The sequence below is a fragment of the Salvelinus fontinalis genome, chromosome 42 (assembly GCF_029448725.1).
Source record: "Salvelinus fontinalis isolate EN_2023a chromosome 42, ASM2944872v1, whole genome shotgun sequence".
In the NCBI taxonomy this organism is placed as follows: domain Eukaryota; kingdom Metazoa; phylum Chordata; class Actinopteri; order Salmoniformes; family Salmonidae; genus Salvelinus; species Salvelinus fontinalis.
The window spans coordinates 11,104,745-11,125,397 of record NC_074706.1 but is presented as its reverse complement, the minus strand read 5'-3'; the positions used below and the strand labels follow the sequence as shown (position 1 = coordinate 11,125,397).

General features: G+C 46.6%; 1 protein-coding gene across 3 annotated transcripts in view; it reads right to left on the bottom strand.

The window, feature by feature from the left end:
- Positions 1-20,653, bottom strand: part of LOC129841026 (lipopolysaccharide-responsive and beige-like anchor protein) — a 329,530-nt gene that overhangs the window by 59,689 nt on the left and 249,188 nt on the right. Inside the window, exons 44-48 of one of the 3 annotated variants that reach the window (XM_055909138.1) lie at positions 18,031-18,146; positions 17,622-17,734; positions 10,796-10,936; positions 7,706-7,825; positions 3,164-3,320 (exon numbers count right to left, since the gene is read on the bottom strand). In XM_055909138.1, the coding sequence (XP_055765113.1) occupies positions 3,164-3,320; positions 7,706-7,825; positions 10,796-10,936; positions 17,622-17,734; positions 18,031-18,146 (647 nt within the window). Of the gene's footprint in view, positions 1-2,479; positions 3,321-7,705; positions 7,826-10,795; positions 10,937-17,621; positions 17,735-18,030; positions 18,147-20,653 lie in introns of those variants that run through there. The other 2 variants (XM_055909136.1, XM_055909137.1) reach the window with 2 other exon arrangements.

The window sequence follows — 20,653 nt, the reverse complement described above, 5'->3', positions numbered from 1 at the left end:
TGTGAACATGACACATCTATGAAACTTGAGAACACAAGATGCCAATACCGCAAAATAAATGGCAACTAGAACACATTGTGTTCTCCTTTACTCAATGTAAAATAAATGAGGCCTACATCTTCACATATGGAAACTAATACAGGCGAATTTCACAAACAAAAACTCACACACTACAAAACATTGCACAAGCTGTAACCTACACACACACTCCCTCTCTCCCTGATGCAAAATGGAAAAACAACCTGCCATTTTACGTGGCGCTACAATCCTCTACCGTGTGGAGGGTTTAATGGCCTTCCCAGATTGGGCTTTAATTAGCTGTTAATCATCTATGGTGCTTAACGAGCGGAGCAGCTCTGGCACTCAGCCCCTCCCTCCCTCCCTCCCTGACTGGTGTTGCTGGGCCATTAGGAGCAGACGACAAGCTAAAAGAGCCAAACAGACCCATTAACTCTCCCCCTCTCATCTCAGACGCTCTTTCTCATCCCCTCACTGCTCATCTCCTTCAGTCTCACTCTCTCGTTCTCCCTCTCCCCCCCCTCTCTCTCATAATGTCACAGGAGCCAGCTGAACCCTCTAATGCCAGCTATCAGTCATAAGGGAAAACCCGATCCCACCTCTCTCCCTCCTTCCCTCCCTCTCTCTCCCTCTCCTTCCCCAGGGTGATAGGACGAACTTCCTCTAATGGTGTCAGTATGTGAGGAGGACGTCTTCTCTAGAATGAGAGGGTTAAGGCCCAGGAGCGTTCAAGACACTCCATGTTCATTACAGATCAAACTAACCTGCGTTCCTGTCTCTTTCGCTGGACATTCTCCATCGTATCCGAGTTGGAATTGATCTTGTGACACGCCAACGTGTTTCGGCGACAATGTCAATGTCCTCCCTCCGTTCTTTCTACCCCCATAAAGGGAAGCCTGCTGTGACATCTAGCCTACACAGTCTTAAAGAGGTGCTGCTGAAATAACATTTAGCAAGACGGAGAACAATATCTCTCGTCATTCTGAGGGATAGTCTTTCTCAGTAGCCCCAGGTGTGTTGGCCTGTCAGATATTCCATAACAGCTGGGGAGCGGAGGCTGTTCTAGACACCACAGACACACTACTGACAGCTCTGTCCCTGCGGGCAATAATAGCTGTTCCGTCACCATACGACTTCCCACTGGAACACATCAACTTAAGGAACTTCTGTTCCCACAGAAGTATTATTAATGGGAAATACATTAAGACGTCCAGACAAAAGATGTGAACACAGATAGTTTCAACAGATATTTGAAACACGGCTCGTCATCAATGCAGATTACATGATTTTTTATACTGACAACTGATAACATCAATTGCTGAATTTGAATGTAACAAAGATGAGTCGGCAAACACCAATAAAATTCCACTATTGTTTGATCTACTTCCACTGTGTTGTTCTCTCACAAAGCCTGGAGCCCTGACATTCTGTTTTTATTAGGAGCATCTCCCCGCCTCCTCTCTCGCTGCCTGTCCTCTACTCTCGCTGCTGAGCTGCTGTGCAGGATGGATCAATACCGGCTGGATTGGCACACGGTGGAGGAGAGAAACAAAAGGGCTGGATCGATCTGCACTGTAATGGTGTGTGTGTGAGGCTGTTCTAGGTTGGGCATAATTGCCTCTGTCCTGGAGGAGAGCAGAGCACCATGGGAATTACAGTGAAGGGAAACTAGACCAGTACGGATACACAACAGTTGAATCAAAGCAACAAACATTTTTCATGACCGCGCTCAGTGATACCCTGTGGAAGAGATCAGCAGTTCCTGCTATGCTTAGCGGTAAGGGGGACCGTTAAGACGTGATAAGGACATTTGAGTTCCATGTGAAGAACCCACCGCTGCTGTCACAGTGTCACAGAGCAGAGCACCTTACAGCGCTGGGGGTAACGGCAGTCAAACTGTCAGCCAGCCAAATGCTGCCCTGGCCGCTAATTAGCTGTAGGCTCCAGTGGTCCGACTACCTACTGTAACACCTGCAGTAACAGCCTGTTCTATAGATCATCTGTCCACTAGGCAGTCAGACAGACAGACAGCAGAAAACACACTGCTATAGCAGAACTATGTCCAACTGTCTAACCACCACACAGCCAAGCCATCTGACTGGGCATAACACACCCAGCTGGAAGGAAATGTGTGTTTGTACATGCTTATGTGTCTGTGTGTCTGTGTGTGTGTATGTGTGTGTGTGTGTGTGTCAGACATAGGTCTGTCCATCTGAGAGTGTGTGGCAATGAGTATGTGCATGTGTGTGAGTACATTGACGATAGCAATCTGGGTATGCGTGTCTGAGTGCTTACCGAACGCCCCTCCCCCCCTCCCCCCCATTTCTGTGGCGTTGGCGTGTCACACCTTAGGTTGTGTGATTAATGACGTGGGCTGAGTCCCATCAGCGTCCTGATTAACACCACCACACAGGTCACAGAGCACAGCCTGATCACCACAGCCTGATCACCACAGCCTTCCCCGCTGCCTCATCAGCCACTCATTACTACCACTGGGCAGAGACTGGAGAGAGGTGGGAAGTGTCTAGGTCCTAGAAGACATGGCAGGAGTAGCATCATCAAACTATGCGGCAGGGCAGGACATGGCTCCATGGTTATTAGCTCTGCACTATGTCTCTGGGAGAGCATCTCAAGAGTCAGGGGTGGTTTTTGTGAATCCTTGTTTGGGAAAGGAGAGAGAGGGGAGGAAGCCATTAGGCTATGAGACGTTATTATTTTACAATCTTCAACGCAGTGGTTTAAACAGAGGCAACAAACAGTTTGAGCATGACACCAGAATAATATGGAGCTTTTTGACCTTCTGGAACTTCTGAAATGGGAGACAGGAGGAATCTAATCTTGAGCACAATCTCTGCTGCTCCTCTGTGTGTAAGAGGACACTGCAGTCACTGTGGTGCTATAAAACTACGACAGTAATTCTGACAACAACTAAATATACAAAGGTCTGGTGTGCTTGGGGACAGGAGGGAGAGATCAGAAACAGGACACCACATCATCCTCCTCAATACCTCCTTGGCCGTGTGAGATTGTCTTTGATAAGTCTGCTGGCAACGCAGAGTCATGTCAGAAGAGCGGGAGGCTCAGGTAACAGGAAGTGTGTGTGTGTGTGCGCGCGCGTAACTGCATATGTGTGTGTGCGTGTGACGTACCAGTCTGTTGATGCGTACAAACTCCTCGGGGGTCTTGGCCCACGGCGGCAGCTTCACGTCAGACACCACAGTCCCATCCCCCATCACCCCCAGGTTGTAGTTGTTGGCATTTACAAACATCTCAGGGAGGTAGTAGAACTCTGGGATCAACTCCTGGACAGACAGACAGACAGACATTAACACTGTAGAGCCAACCTGAACCATCCTTTCACTAAGTTCTTTCATGTTCATGTACTGATAGTGGATACAGTACATTCTAGAATAGTTCTCTCTCACATTTGTAGTCAATAAATCAGCCCTTTTAGTTAGGGAGAACATTATCACAGTAAGCCATTTTCTCATTCGAATAACACTGACAAGATGCTCTGAGATAAAGCCTCCAGTCTCAGTGTGTGGGACACTACATTAGAGTGTGACTACGGACGACCCACATCATGACAGCCAGGTAAAAAGAACAGGGGACTGTGACCTTCAGAGTGAGAAGCTACAGTTTAGAGAGAGAGTTCATTAACAGAAAGAAAGAGAGAAGACACAGTGTAAAGTACATTTAGAACGCATGTAGATATGAGTGTGTGTGGAAGGTCCTTTAATCTGGGACTGTCACTGTCGTCCCTCAGACAGCTAGTCAGACGCTAGTCGCAACACTTGAGCTGTGCCCATACTCATGGAAATTACATTTCAGACTGCTCATCTGCTGCCTGCCTGCTACCACGCTGCAGGCAGGCACGCCGATAAAAGGCATCAAAACCTAGCGCGCGTGTGTTTGTGTGTGTGTGTGTGTGTGTGTGTGCGTGCGCTGGGGTTTCCACGCTTTTTGAAAGGGGGGTTGTCTGTAATCGTAGAGCGCCAAACAGAATATATGAAATTCTAGGATTAGAAGGAGCGGCAGCTCACAGAACTCACCAGAATGTGATTGTGTGTCTGTGCACAGTTTAACACTTCGTTATGGAATTATGACATTTCACGATGGGCCCAAAAAAACATCAACGTTCGTGTAAACTGACGAGCTCGAATGTTAAGACCTTGAGGATGTAAACTTTAAACCCGGCTTCATTTCTAACAAACCATAGCTCAGCCTCAATGTGTATGAAATGCCTTCATATACAAAAAAGACAAAACGTTTAGATTATGGGGCAAACCAAAACATATCGTGATAAATCTTTGCCACCCCGCAAACAGAAATGAAACACTAATGTCATTAGGAGTGTGTGTGGGCAAGTGGAACTAACTGGTAAGACTGGACAGTGTAAGCATGTGTTGAATTAACCCACTTCCTGGCGGCTCCTGATACGTACGACAAACAATAGCATGACACCAAATGTAAATCCTGTGTTTAATCAGCGTACATCTACCCCTCGTGATATACTGAACCTACCCATCAACATAACAAGTGTCAAACATGAACTACGGCCATTTTCCACAGCAGGGAATTGAACCATGGATTTACGTATGGAGCGAGCACTCATATTTCAACATGATACATCCACAGCCAGTATATGAGACATATAAACAGAGCACCACAATTATGAACACAAGCCACAACACAAGTATAACTCTTCATTTGATTCCACTATAAAACAATAGCTAATAAGTGAGTAACTCCTAATAAAATAACCTGTTAATAAAGCGTTGTCTTTTAACGTGTCCTGGGTCGTGTTCAGTTGGCACAAAACGTAAGAAAACAGAGTGAGACGGGGAGGTACTACTTGTCTGAATCGGAACTTGTCCAATAAGGAACACTTGGCTTTTTTTTCAGTTGCAAAAGGTTTTGCTACAGTGTGTGTAACCCTAACCTTAATGAACACAACCCAGTTCTGTCTGACTAGAGCTGAACCAATAAACCATCTCCTAGGTCGTGTTCAGTTGGCACAAAACGTACAAAACGGAGTGCCTAGGTTTTGCTACGGTAGACCTTAATGAACAAGACCCTACACTGTTTGACAGAACACAGTGTGACTGGGCCTGCTGACTGGTCATTGTCCTGATGGACAGAGAGATAGAGACAGGGTGACATTCTGACATCAGGGATGACCAGACCAGAGTCAACACCCATCTGTCATGTCCTTGTCTCCCTGTGACATGGCTGTGTGCGACAACCTGACATGCAAATACATACTGGCAAAGAGGCTACAGGTAGGAGCTGGGAACTGGTAAGCGCATGTGATCGGATGTTCTGTAAGGGCTGCACGCATGCATGCACATGTACGCACACACACAACACACACACAGAATCACTGGAAGGCTGTCTATCAATCAAGCTCAGACCTGAGAACAGTGCTCACTGCGTCCAAAAGGATGGAGACAAATACATGATTAGACAGGAAGCCAGTGAGTTTCCTCTAGATGTGTGTAAGCCGATACATGGGGCGGAGGCTAGCCGGAGAGATGCCCTGTGTCAGTCCATAACCACATATCCAAACCTACAGCTGGACCTGAGGGGAGCTCAGTCAGGAGAGAAAGAACCAAGCACATGTTCGGTCATCACAACCAATCCATGTCATACTACCATGAAAGCTTCAGAGACTACTGATCAAAGGTTCAAACTAATCCTTCTACCCCCCGCTGCCCTGCCTCCTCCCCCCTCCTTCGCTACTTCAGTCAATCTTGAACTGAACCTTTGGCCCATTGGGCCCCCTCTCCACTGGGCTTTGGGTCTATGGCGGGTCAGAACATTGGGCCCCCTCTCCACTGGGCTTTGGGTCTATGGCGGGTCAGACCAATCCTCTGCTACAGTTTGGGTCTCTAAGGCCCCAACCCTTCTCTTTTAACAAGTGACCCACACTCTTAAAACATTTATGAGTACAGGCAGCCATCTTGTTTCAAATGTAGATTTGGCCTTCTCTTTTGGCCTGGGTCGGGTGGAGTGGTGGCTGGGGGAGTTGACGGTTGATTGCGCTTCGCCTCCAATGATAAAACATATGGCTCGCATTACCGGTAACACTTGATTGCGAAAGCCCAAGGAGAGCGAGAGAGAATCTAGTTTGGTCTCAGTCTAGACCTGTCACAGTGGATCAACCACAAGAGCTCCACTCTACATCAAAACACACAGGTCCAGGCTAAACCCTGCACTCAATAATACAGCTTCCATGTTGAGTTTAGTTTAGCTACGTCAAAATAACATTCTGCCGACTTTCCTCGCATGGATGATCTCATTCACCTTGTTAACAAAGAAGGGTTACAAATGAGATGTATCAATTTAGCATGCTAAGTATACCATTTAGCTTTAGCTTCAGGACTATTGTAGGAAACTCTAAGAACCTTCTACTCCTTCTAAAGGGGGGGAAAAGTCTTAGTGTGTTTTGTATCCCAGTGTATAAAGTGGTGATAACAGGTTAAAGACGCCAGTCCAGTCTGTCTGTAGCGTAGGGGGCCGTGATGACCTCTGGCCACAATCCCCTGACCCCTCCTGACCTTTTGCCTTAGCCCAAAGGCATCATTGTGTGTGTGTGTGTGTGTGTGTGTGTGTGTGTGTGTGTGTGTGTGTGTGCACTGTTGAAATGTACTGGGGGGGGGGGGGGGGGAGCCTGTGGCCCCTGCAGTGACCCGTGACAGGACAGGATTGGGGATCACAGAGGCTGGCCTCTGACCACAGTAGAGCAGGGGCCACTGCACATAATGGAGGGACCGGGGCAGAGAGTGTAGCGGGGAAGCCCCCTGTATTTCCCCCACCTTGTTAAGAAGGGCCGGGGGGGGGGGGGGTGAAGGGTTGAAGGAGACCCCCGGCCCCCGTGCCGCCACCTCAGACTGGACAAATTTACACCAGGCCTCCCCAGGTCGACCCCATGGAAACCAGAGGCCTCGTAAAATGGCCGACCTTCAGTTTGAGGTCAGGTTTTGTGGAGTGGAGAGGTTTAAGATGTGAGGAAGTGGGCTTGTTGTTTTTAGACCAGTGTGTTTGTTTGCTCATTTGATTAGCCACTTTCTCTCACCGGTGATGATAGAGAGAGAGAAGAGGGGCCTTTGAGAAGGCTTTAGGCTAATTCAATGAAAAGGGTGTAATTTGAACGTTGAATGTTTGTTTGGAATACGTTTGGAAGATAATGTTGACATTTGACCCCCTAGCTTTGAAGAGCATATTAAGAACATATTCTTATTTATTATATGCAAAATCTGATATCACTATCTAAATGAATAGATATCCATCAATCACAAACAAACTAAAGTGTGTTTATTTCCACACAGAAAACCATACATTTTATCAAAACACTTCTATCACAACTAAAAGGTAACCAGTCTTTAGAGACTGATGCCACCCTCTCCTCCTATCCTAGTGTGTTCCCTGGCTCCTGGGGTCTGGACAGTGGTGGACTCTCCCCACACTGGCGGGCTGCTGAAGGGTCTGGAGGTGTTGAGGGTCTCAGTGTGTGTGAACTTGTGTGTGAACGTCCAAAGGAGTGTGTAGACTGCAGAGGCTCCCTCTAGTCGATACTCTGGTACACTGTCTGTCTTTCAACAGCTAGCTCCACTGTGACGAGGTGGCGGCAGTGTGTGTGTGTGTGTGTGTGTGTGTGTGTGTGTGTGTGTGCGCGTGACGCTACCTTGACGTCGGACGTGTCTCTCTGGGAGTTCCTCCAGGCTCGGGACACGGAGGAGAAGGTGCGGTCAGCGTGGTCAAACTTCCCTCCCTGGAAGTTGAGGAACATGGTGGTGAAGGGTTCCTGGAAAATGAGAGAAGAAGAGTGAGAGTAGAGAACGAGAGAAGAAGAATGAGAGAAGAATGAGAGAATGATCAGTTATCCACATATCCTCCTAAGAGTGTGCTGTGACACTGTGGTGTACTGTACATTTGCGAAAAAGGAGAAGAAGAAATTACATTTGACCCCACATCCTTATGATTAAGCGTTTTTAAAGTATAGTAAAATGAGTCTGAATGTGTACACGGAGTATACCCCCTCAAAACAGCCTTCATCAGTCAGGAATCCAGTCTACAGGGTGTCAAAAGTGCTCTAAAGGAATGCTGGCCCATGTTGACTCAAATGCTTCCCACAGTTGTGTCAAGTTGGCTGTATGTCCTTTGGGAGGTGGAACATTCTTGAAACACACAGGAAACTATTGAGTGTGAAAAACCCAGCAGCGTTGCAGTTCTTGGCACAAACCGGTGCGCCTGGCACCTACTATCATACCCCGTTAAAAAACATTATTTAGTCTTTCCATTCACCCTCAATGACACATATTCACAATCCATGTCTCAATTGTCTCAAGGCTTAAACATCCCTTATTAACCGGTCTCCTCCCCTTCATCTACACTGATTGAAGTGGATTTAACAAGTGACATCAATAAGGGATCATAGCTTCCACCTGGTTAGTCTATGTAATGGAAAGAGCAGGTGTTCTTAATATTATGTACACTCAGTGTATATACTGATGTTCCCTCTGTATATTACCAAAAATAACAGCGTTTTCTATTTGCTAAAAAACACATGTTTTGCAACAACACTCAAATCTGGCTTTACATTTCTGTAATCTACATTTCCATAAGTTGCTTTTTAAGGTAATATTTTACAGCTAATACCCTTAATGCAACGACGACAGATTGTCTGACTTGTTGACACTGTCACAAACCACTGAAATGAACTAAGCGAACGGCAGGCGTCACTGTGTGGCTGTAAAGCCTGTAGAGGTGTGTTATTGGTGCGTTTCGAATCACGCTTAATCTTGCTTGTGTCGATCAACAGCCCGGTCCTCAGAGACAACAGCCCGGCCCTCAGAGACAACAGCCCGGCCCTCAGAGACAACAGCCCGGCCCTCAGAGACAACAGCCCGGCCCTCAGAGACAAAAGCCCGGCCCTCAGAGACAACAGCCCGGCCCTCAGAGACAACAGCCCGGCCCTCAGAGACAACAGCCCGGCCCTCAGAGACAACAGCCCGGCCCTCAGAGACAACAGCCCGGCCCTCAGAGACAACAGCCCGGCCCTCAGAGACAACAGCCCGGCCCTCAGAGACAACAGCCCGGCCCTCAGAGACAACAGCCCGGCCCTCAGAGACAACAGCCCGGCCCTCAGAGACAACAGCCCGGCCCTCAGAGACAACAGCCCGGCCCTCAGAGACAACAGCCCGGCCCTCTGAGACAACAGCCCGGCCCTCTGAGACAACAGCCCGGCCCTCTGAGACAACAGCCCGGCCCTCTGAGACAACAGCCCGGCCCTCTGAGACAACAGCCCGGCCCTCTGAGACAACAGCCCGGCCCTCTGAGACAACAGCCCGGCCCTCTGAGACAACAGCCCGGCCCTCTGAGACAACAGCCCGGCCCTCTGAGACAACAGCCCGGCCCTCTGAGACAACAGCCCGGCCCTCTGAGACAACAGCCCGGCCCTCTGAGACAACAGCCCCTGAGTGAGACGGACACAATTAGCCAGGCTAACACTACTACAACTACACAGGAAACTACACGGACAATTAGGACACAGTCCAAAATTAACTCAGAGTAGGAGTACTGATCTACGATCAGTTTCATAATGAATACGATTATATGGACAGGGGCGGGACCTGATTCTAGTTCAGCACCTTTACTCTGAGCGGGACTTTTAAGGTCATTTGGGCTTCCTATCCCATCCATACATTGACACTTGAATTGAAGGGCATTTGGTAAAGTGGATTTAAAATAAGCCAGCAATAAGCCAGCTAATGATGTGATGGGATCAATGGTTGTTTCCATTAGGGAGCTACTGGGACAATTACAGGACAATTCAAGGGCCCTGGAAGAAGGTTAGAAGCCCTTCCTGTATGGCAGAATGGTCCCCAGTGGATGGAACAGAAAGAGTGATGTCTGATATTGGCTGTATGAGGGTTACATACAGTGACCAATATAACAAAACACTATCAAAAGCACCACGTGGGAGAAAGATAACTTCATGAAATCTTTAGATTGAGTAGTTTAGAAGCAGAAGTTAAAAAAAATAGTACAGAATAATAGTAATAATATAATAATATGAATTTAGCTTCGACGTGCTGTTTCTCTGTTTTACGAGCAGCACAACATAGAAATAACCAAGGCCAGCCAGGGACAATACACTGTGCATACGTTAGTGTGTAGATGGAGCCTGTATTTCACTGTGACATAAATCAACCTGACTCTCTATGTATCCATGGCCAATTAGAAAACAACAATTAGCTGCAATGGGGCGTGCTACAAGTCTAATGATGAATATGTAGTAAATATTACACCATGACGGGTAGGTGGCAACTGTAATGCATTCATTTCTAAATGTAATCTGTTTTTCATAAAGCAGGGACAAAATGAAGGCCTAAATCCTATTCTATACACATTTTTCGTGGTGGGATTTAGTATTTTAATTTAACCTTAAAATTTACCAAGTTGAAACATTGAGGTCAAAAGAAGTATTTCGCAATGTTAATGTGTCAAAAAAGGCAAGTTATCTTTACAAGAGAGACATTTTCACTGGATAGGTGCAGTGAAATGTGTTGTTTTACAGGGTCAGCCATAGCAGTACGGCAATCCTGGAGAAAATATGGGTAAAATGCCTTGTTCAAGGACACGTCGACAGATTTGTCACCTCGGCGGCTCGGGAATTCGAACCAGTGACATTTTGGTTACTGGCCTCGACGCTCTAACCGCTAGGTTACCTGGGAGAAGGTGGGGTGGATATAGTTGGGGGTAGTTAACTTACGATGCGCAGCAGCCACATCTGGGTGAAGGAGGAGGTGGAGTAATGGGTTCCGTAGTGGAACTTCGGCACCTGGTCGTCCTCCCAGGATTCATAGCGGTCGTTGAAGAACGCCGCCCTCTTGGGGTTCAGGGCACCAACGGGCTGTGAGGAGAAAGAAACGTAAAATGTTATTACAACAGAGACTGATAGGCACGGATAGAGATGGAGATAAAAGAGAAACAGAGAGAAAGAGTGGCAGTACAAAAATAAGAAAGAAACATTTTATAACACAGTACATTGAACTCTTTTAGCTTTCAGAGAGCAGACTCAAACACAGGGCATATATATTCAAATTATGCTGGTAACCTTTATGCATTCGTCGAATGAATATTAGATGCTGTGTTGTTTTGAGGATCAATCCATTCCAACAGAGTGCATTGCACTTCATAGCCCTGAAACACAACCCCCTGCGGCTAGTCTGTCAGAGAGAACGAATGTGTTGCGATGAAAGGAGGCCTAGGAACATCAATAGCAAGGGCCGGGAGGTTCCTTTTTTATTAATCTGTAGCTAACATACTAGTCAGGAGAAGCAGCCTCCATTGTGGGTCTAAAAAATGGATCAGTTGCATTAATTTTCCATTGATCTCAGAGAAACCAATACCTGAGCCTGGCTTATTATTTAAATGCTCATTTATAGAAATCACTTTTTTACCCGCTCAATTTTTATTAGTCTTCTATTAACCCTCCTCCTCTTCATCCCTCGCTCCAAACACACCTCCTCTCTGATCAATGGTAATGGAATGATGGCCTTTTGAAGATGGCGCACTGGCTGGTGGATCGATAGGCCCTCTCTCATATCATAGTGCTGTCATGGGAGGCCTCGTCCAGGCTGGGGAGAGGCTATTGATCTGATGCTGCTGTTACTGTGTCGGGTGGGTGTAATGGTGTGTGTGTGTGTCTGATTGTATCCAAGGGTGCACCCATTCAAGACCGTACCCAATTACCTTCCTTATACTCGAACAACCGGAAAAGAACAGGAACACACACACACCAACACACACACCAACACACACACCGCCTCATGCCGACACAGTGTGCTGAGCTGTGCTGTGCTGACAGTGACACACTATTGGCTTACCCAGGGCTACTGGGGGTGGGAGTACACGCGCTGAATTATACAGTACAACGATTGGACTGATTTATTGCCGTAATAACGTAGAGCTCATTAAAAAAAGAAAAGGCTGGAAGAGGAATATAAAATAAAAAGAGACTGAGTGCACTGCAATGAGAGCGAGAATAAAAGAGAGAGAGCGAGAGACAGGGGGGGAGAGGGGGGAGAGAGAGAGGAGAGAGGGGGGATAGAGAGAGGGGGAGAGAGCGGGATAGAGAGAGAGAAAAATAGAGAGAGAGAGAGAAAAATAGAGCGAGAGTGCAAGAGAGAGAGCACGAGAGATCACGAGAGAGAGAGCGTGAGAGAGAGAGAGAGCGAATGAGAGGGAGAAAGAGAGAGAGTGCTCTACACTCTACATTGTTTACTGCTGTAAATTACCGCCGGGTGGAGAGCGTTGTGCCGCGAGGAGGGCGGCGGTACAACAGAGCGGTGGTGACAGCGTCGTACATCAGGGACGTCCCCGGTGAGGAGTACTCTGATCGAGTGAACGCTGCCCATTGGGCTAATATGTTCAGGCGGTGCCTGTGAATAGCGCTTTGACGAGCGGTCGGATAAATGTGCTGCTATCGTTGTTTTTAATTAGACTTTGAACGGGAATGAGATTAGAATAAACCATGGATGGAGTTAGATGGTGTTACTGCTTCAAAGAGGAGAATATGGGAGACTTTAATCTTGGATAACGGTTGTATCTGTTGTTCATCAAGAATGTAGATTAGGAAGGTGTTGGGAAATGGTTATTGTAGCATCATTATCACGCCATAGAATTAGCTTACACTTATAAAGTACTATGCTAGCCAACTGCTACCCATAGCCACTCAACTATGCTAGAGGAGTCACTACAGACCCTGGTTTGATTCCAGGCTGTATCACAACCGGCTGTGATTGGGAGATCCATAGGGTGGCGCACAAATTGGCCCAGCGTCATCCGGGTTTGGGCGGGGTAGGTTGTCATTGTAAATAATAATTTGTTCTTAACTGACGTGCCTAGTTAAATAAATGTTAAATAAAATAAAAACTACACAAGATGGTGTCGGCGATGTGTAATCTTTTATGTGACGCTAAATCCTCTAACATTTTAGAAAAACAGGAAATGCATCATACAGTAACACATTATTGTGCTGATATACTGTTAGCAGATCAAATAGAGAGTTATGATATCAAAGGACTCTGATCACAGACACAAATAAAATCATTCAACAGTTAACCGAAGTCAAATCTAACGTCAACCGGATAATACAAACAATCTTTCCCTACAGTAAAAATCTCTCTGATCTGAATTCAAATGTCAGAGACATCAAAGGCAAACGATGCTATCAAGATGGGCAGAAACCAGACAGTAGCATATAGTTAACCATTACATCTCTCCAAATTATAAGGGTCAGCAGTGATACAACAAACTACAATGTTTCCACATTTAAGGATTATTTGACGAAATAAATCGCTCATTTAGGAAGGCTCAGTCTGAGCTTTGCCAGAGAGCCTTGAGACATAAATCTAACTGTGGTTTTGAGAGGACTGTTTATATATAATGTCCTATTTAAACAGTGAGAATGACGTGGTGTTTGAGGGGTGTCAGAAAACATATGGGATGCATCTTGAAATCAATACCCCATTAGCCCCCGCGCGGTGCCAAAGTACGAGAGTCCTGGAACCGCTCAATATAAAGCTGCGTTATTTTTGCTACATTGCAAATACAGGACCCCAAACCTGTCCAGGTCAACACCTCGTTCAAGCATCCCGTTTCAGGAGTCCATCCAAATTGCCTGTTTAAAAATGCTCTCAATGTTAGAGCAGGGGGTGCGTCCCAAACTTCACCCTATTCATAACATAGTGCACTACTACTACTACTAAGGAGCGTCCAAAAGTAGTGCACTAGATAGGGACTAAGGTTGTCTAGTGTAAGACTGTGTCCTTATAGTGGTGACTACAATGTTATCTCTGGGCTGGCGTTTCATGTCAGGCCGAGGTTAGAGTTTAGGATGAGAAAGAGCCCCGGGGTATGAACGGAATCGCTCTGACAGAAGGAACATACATTTGTGAGGACATGCACTCGCGCACGCACGCGCACGCATGACAGTGTGTGACACACGGGCGTTCGTGGCAATTTCAGCCTCTCAATGTCATAGGGCTCTCGCATGACCTGTTTCTATCAAAGCAGAGCACGACATGAGAGGGGGAGGGAGGGAGGGTAGACTGAAAATAATCAGAATTTGGGGGGTGCGTATATTTGTCCTGTTACACACAAGGGTATAATGGAAATGTGTTTTGTTGTATATCCCAACTCTCCCTGAGAGACGCGCAGGGAGCGGGGTCACGGCCATTGTACAGCAACCCTGGAGCATTTAGGGCTAAGTGCCTTGCTCAAGGGCACAGCGTCAGATTATGATTATTATTGTTTTTATGTTCACCTTGTCGGCTTCGGTATTCGAACCAGCAACCTTTCGGTTACTGGCCCAACACTCCAACCTCGAGAAAAAGAGGAGAGAGAGAAGGAGAGATATCAGAAGGGGGGATTATGATGAACCAAACTAAACGAGCAGCCAATAGAGGAGGAGTACCGAGCGTCGGAGCGGCTGTCCTTTCCCAGACGATGCAGTCTGCCACGCTCCACTGGTCATACACTGATATCACACCATGTCAACAGCATGAAGAAAACTGGTGTAGTAAAGATTGGTCGGCCCCGCGTCTCTCCTTCCTTCACTCCCTCGCTCTTCAATGAGAATGGAGGGGATGAGGGAGGCAGAGAGAGAGGGGTGAAACAAAAAAGTCTGCCCACACTCCTCTCCTCCTTGTTCTGTCGTTCTTCCCCTCTCTCCCTCTTCCTTCCCCTTGTTCTGTCGTTCTCCTCTCTCTCGCCCTTCCTTCACATTGTTCTGTCGTTCTCCTCTCTCTCGCCCTTCCTTCACATTGTTCTGTCATTCTTCCCCTCTCTCCCTCTTCCTTCCCCTTGTTCTGTCGTTCGCCCCCTCTCTCCCTCTTCCTTACCCTTGTTCTGTCGTTCTCACTCTCTCTCCCTCCTCCTTACCCTTGTTCTGTCGTTCTTCCTCTCTCTCCCTTGTTCTATCTCATTCCCTCCCTCTCTCTGCTGCTCAGTTTCTCCCTGGGGCGTTGAGGCTCGACTGAGCACAGAGGCTGAGCTGTCCAAACTCTGGAGGAAGAGGGGGATGAGGGGGGAGGGAGGAGGGGAGAGAGGCTGCTATGGCTGTCATGTGTCAGCCTAGTGGGCAAAATGAAGCACAAATAAACAGAGCGAGGGGGGGGTGGGTACACAGCCGCATGGTGGGAAACACTACACAAGCAAGGTAGAGAGAGAGAAACGGCGATGGGAGGACTAGTCAAAGGAGGACTGCTTGGAGGACGGTGTTGATGGGTATGACAGGATGAGTGTGTGGGTGTGTATGGAAGTCGAGAAGCAGTTATGGCAATGACAGTTCACAAAAAGGCCAGAGAAGTCTTTTCAAGAGAGCATGCATTCACTCCAGCTGAATCAATCCTCAGTCATAGCAAGATGAACGCTTCTGCATTCCACCTCTACCTCAGAATCCTTTGCCAGCCAGGGCAGACTTGGGCCAGACGCACCATTAGAAGTGAATGGCCATCTCTGTGTGGCTCTAGAGTGCATTACTTCCCAGGTATACTCTGCCTGTCCATTACTGCACATGCCTGTTGTTTCCTGTGGCCCGGCTGATTTATTCGGCCATTTTGGCTTAAGCCAGACACGGGCGCTCCATCATCTCACTCTCAAAGTAATCCTCTGTCCTCCCACCATTGGGTGCCATTACACATAATTAATGGCCGTTCTGGGGCTGCTGCGACTGGCAGGCTTTGGAGATGGGCCTTTTAAAAGTGTGTATGTGTTTTAAAAGCATCAGGATGGGAGAGTAAGACATCTTCCATTGTTCTTAATCATCTGTAGAGAGCATTCCTTTACTTCAGAGGGAGCGGCGGGAGGGGAGAGTAAGACATCTTCCATTGTTCTTAATCATCTGTAGAGAGCATTCCTTTACTTCAGAGGGAGCGGCGGGAGGGGACTTAAGACTGACTTCAATTAATAAATGATGGAGTTTTGCACATGTAAGAGAAAATGCAATTTTAGACTTCTGCCCAGGTCAAATACAAAATGGAGTCTTGGTGTTACATGACTTCCTCTATAGGTGTGTAAGAAGTGATACCATCTAGAGTACCCCTTAACGTATGCTTCCTAGTTTAAACAGTTTCTGCATACATTATGACGACATGTTATGACGTTTTTGTGACGTTTTGGTGTTTGACAGCGTTCAGCATTTTTATTCTTCTGGCAGTTCGAGCACACACATTTAGTTTTTTTAGGCTTGTGTAAGTTCGGTATCCGAAGTCTACGACATTTTCTGTTGTTGAGAAATACTGCACCAAACATCTCAGATGTAAAAAGACCTCTGTAAAAACACCAAAATTAATTACAGATTTATTGAGTTATCTTAACTAACTAACTAATAACTAACTCTTAATGATCAGCTATGAAAAGCCAACTGACATTTATTCATGATTATTATTTGACCATGCTTGTCATTTATGAACATTTTGAAAATCTTGGCTCTCTCTAATTCTCTCCTTCTCTCTTTCTTTCTCTCTCTCGGAGGACCTGAGCCCTAAGACCATACGTCAGGACTACCGGGCATGATGACTCCTTGCTGTCCCCAGTCCACCTGGCCTTGCTGCTATTCCAGTTTCAACTGTTCTGCCTGCGGTTATGGAACCGCCACCTGTCCCAGACCTGCTGTTTTCAACTCTTAATGATCGGCTATGAAAAGCCAACTGAAAATTATTCATGATTATTATTTGACCATGCTTGTCACCTATGAACATTTTGAACATCTTGGCATAGTTCTGTTATAATCTCCACCCGGCACAGCCAGAAGAGGACTGGCCACCCCTCATAGCCTGGTTCCTCTCTAGGTTTCTTCCTAGGTTTTGGCCTTTCTAGGGAGTTTTTCCTAGCCACCGTGCTTCTACACCTGCATTGCTTGCTGTTTGGGGTTTTAGGCTGGGTTTCTGTACAGCACTTCGAGATATTAGCTGATGTACGAAGGGCTATATAAAATAAACTTGATTTGATTTGATTGATCTTAGATTGACTATTTTGAGGAAGTTTACCGACTACTGCATCTCAAGAGGGACAAATATTGCCGCTTTTTCAAGGTAAGGTATTTTAAGGTAGTATGCGAGCACATACGTTCACTTCACCTAGCCGAGTTCTGCTAGGAGCAAATCAAACCTATGTATGAGGACGCCTTTAGCCAGTGAAGAGAGAGAGAGAGAGAGAAAGAGAGAGAGAGAGAAAGAGAGAGAAAGAGAGAGAGAGAGAGAGAAAGAGAGAGAGAGAGAAAGAGAAAGAGAGAGAGAGATAAGCGGTTCTTTCCTCGCTGCTGTGTGTTGTACAGAGATGGCTATCAGCACACAGTGATTAAAGAGACGTCTTACTTAACTATGATCAATCGCAATTACACAGCCACTACTCAGGCCAGTGGGCAGTGATTAACAAACAGCCTGCTAATCATTCCAGCCACAACTCCCCTACATCCTCCCTCATAGCCTACTACCTTATAGGACGTTCTATCAGCGCTGACTCAGCTAGTCACAGAGAACCTGTCTACAGCGACGCGTCTCTTTCTTCCTAAGTGTGCGTGGGTGTGTTACCTTGGACAGGTCTCTGTAGTTGCTGGGCAGAGTGAGGTCCAGGTCTTCAGTGTCGTAGTTCGTGATGACCCAGGGGAAGACGGGGTACTGATTCAGGTCGTTGTACGTACGGCCTGGAGGGAGGAAGACATAGGGGGAGTGGTCACAACAGTCTCAAATTAGTCAACATCAAACTTCTAGAACTGAACATGTCTAGTAATCTAAATGTCTGGACACCAGACTCCCTTTTCAATTAGAGCTTAAATGTGGAATATATTTTTTACTAACTATGAAGAAAATTAAGTCAGAGGATGAAACCATGTTGGCCAAACAGAGTTTACATCATTGACCACATATGTTCATAATAGCTAGGTGTGTTGTCATTCCCTATGGTGACAGTCCAGTGACAGTGGGGTAACACTGGTCTTACCAGAGATGGTGTTGAGGAAGATCAGGTACTCAAAGTTGGAGATCTCTCTGCGCTGCCAGCGCTGGGTCATGTTGGAGGCCTTGTAGAGCTGCTTGGGACTGGCCTGGGAGATACGCCTGGAGGAGGGGGAACACACACTGCCTGGTTAGATGCCGGGCTCTCTGGTTAGATGCCGGGCTCTCTGGTTAGATGCCGGGCTCTCTGGTTAGATGCCGGGCTCTCTGGTTAGATGCCGGGCTCTCTGGTTAGATGCCGGGCTCTCTGGTTAGATGCCGGGCTCTCTGGTTAGATGCCGGGCTCTCTGGTTAGATGCCGGGCTCTCTGGTTAGATGCCGGGCTCTCTGGTTAGATGCCGGGCTCTCTGGTTAGATGCCGGGCTCTCTGGTTAGATGCCGCGCTCTCTGGTTAGATGCCGGGCTCTCTGGTTAGATGCCGGGCTCTCTGGTTAGATGCCGGGCTCTCTGGTTAGATGCCGGGCTCTCTGGTTAGATGCCGGGCTCTCTGGTTAGATGCCGGGCTCTCTGGTTAGATGCCGGGCTCTCTGGTTAGATGCCGGGCTCTCTGGTTAGATGCCGGGCTCTCTGGTTAGTTGCCGGGCTGTACGCCAGTCCATAAGTGCTGGCAAACAAGACATTGACAACACTTTCAAAGAAAAACACTTCAGACCCACCGTGAATTATGAAAACATAACCTAATACCAGAGGATTGGTGTGTTTCAAGATGTCCAACTTCAATAATTAAACTGATTCAGCATTCATGATGTAAGCTGGGGGACTTAAACAAATGACCCCCAATCTAATTAAAACAAAGGCAAATTATGGAATTAATCACTGTCACAGTGTGAGATTATAGTCATTAGGCCGGCAGAAAGTCACAATCACCCCTTAACAACTCCCAGCTTATAGCTTCAAAACACCGAACAAACGTTAGGGCAACATCTCTGAGTTATATACAAGGCAGCTAAAATCAAATCAAATTTTATGTGTCACATGCGTGGAATACAACAGGTGCAGATCTTACAGTGAAATGCTTACTTAAAAACCAACAATGCAGTTAAACATAATAATAAGAAGAAATGAAAGAGCAGCAATAAAATAATAGCAAGGCTATATACAGGGGGTACTGGTACAGAGTCAATGTGTGGGGGCACCGGTTAATCAAGGTAGTTGAGGTAATATATACATGTAGGTAGAGTTATTTAAGTGACTATGCATAGATAACAGAGAGTAGCAGCAGTGTAAAAAGAGAGGGGGGAGACAATGCAAATAGTCTGGGTAGCCATTTGACTAGATGTTCAGGAGTCTTATGGCTTGGGGGTAAAAGCTGTTTAGAAGCCTCTTGGACCTAGACTTGACGCTCCGTTTGCCGTGCGGTAGCAGAGAGAACAGTCTATGACTAGGGTGGCTGGAGTCTCTGACAATTTTTAGGGCCTTCCCCTGACACCGCCTGGTATAGAGGTCCTGGATGGCAGGAAGCTTGGCCCCAGTGATGTACAGGGCTATACGCACTATCCTCTGTAGTGCCTTGCGGTCAGAGGCCGAACAGTTGCCATACCAGGCAGTGATGCAACCGGTCAGGATGCTCTCGATGGTGCAGCTGTAGAACCTTTTGAAGATCTGAGGACTCATGCTAAATCTTTTCAGTCTCCTGAGGGGGAATAGGTTTTGTCGTGCCCTCTTCACGACTGTCTTGGTGTGTTTGGACCATTCTAGTTTGTTGGTGATGTGGACACCAAGGAACTTGAAGCGCTCAACCTGCTCCACTACAGTCCCGTCGATGAGAACAGGGGCGAGCTTGGTCCTCCTTTTCCTGGAGTCCACAATCTACTTTGTCTTGATCAAATGCTAAACCATATGAAGGTTAGGCCAGAGAACAAATGCTAGGGAAATCTCATTTCTTTATAGGTACTTAAAATGCTGTCTGAATGTTAGGTCCAACGTTTTTGAGACATTAATGTATAGTGAAAGAGAGATTGGAGTGAAGCCTAGGTAGTCGATATACCTAACGAAAACTCACTGAATGTTAGGGAAACGTTATTGCAACACTGGTGTAGATGTGATATTGTGGTAAACATTATATTGTGATGTAGAGGTACTGCATGTTGTGGTACACATTATAATGTGAGGTAGAGGTACTGCAGGTTGTGGTAAACATTATATTGTGAGGTAGAGGTACTGTAGGTTGTGGTAAACATCATAGTGTGAGGTAGAGGTACTGCAGGTTGTGGTAAACATTATATTGTGAGGTAGAGGTACTGCAGGTTGTGGTAAACATCATATTGTGAGGTAGAGGTACTGTAGGTTGTGGTAAACATCATAGTGTGAGGTAGAGGTACTGCAGGTTGTGGTAAACATCATAGTGTGAGGTAGAGGTACTGCAGGTTGTGGTAAACATTATATTGTGAGGTAGAGGTACTGTAGGTTGTGGTAAAAATTATATTGTGAGGTAGAGGTACTGTAGGTTGTGGTAAACATTATAGTGTGAGGTAGAGGTACTGCAGGTTGTGGTAAACATCATAGTGTGAGGTAGAGGTACTGCATGTTGTGGTAAACATTATAGTGTGAGGTAGAGGTACTGCATGTTGTGGTAAACATTATAGTGTGAGGTAGAGGTACTGCAGGTT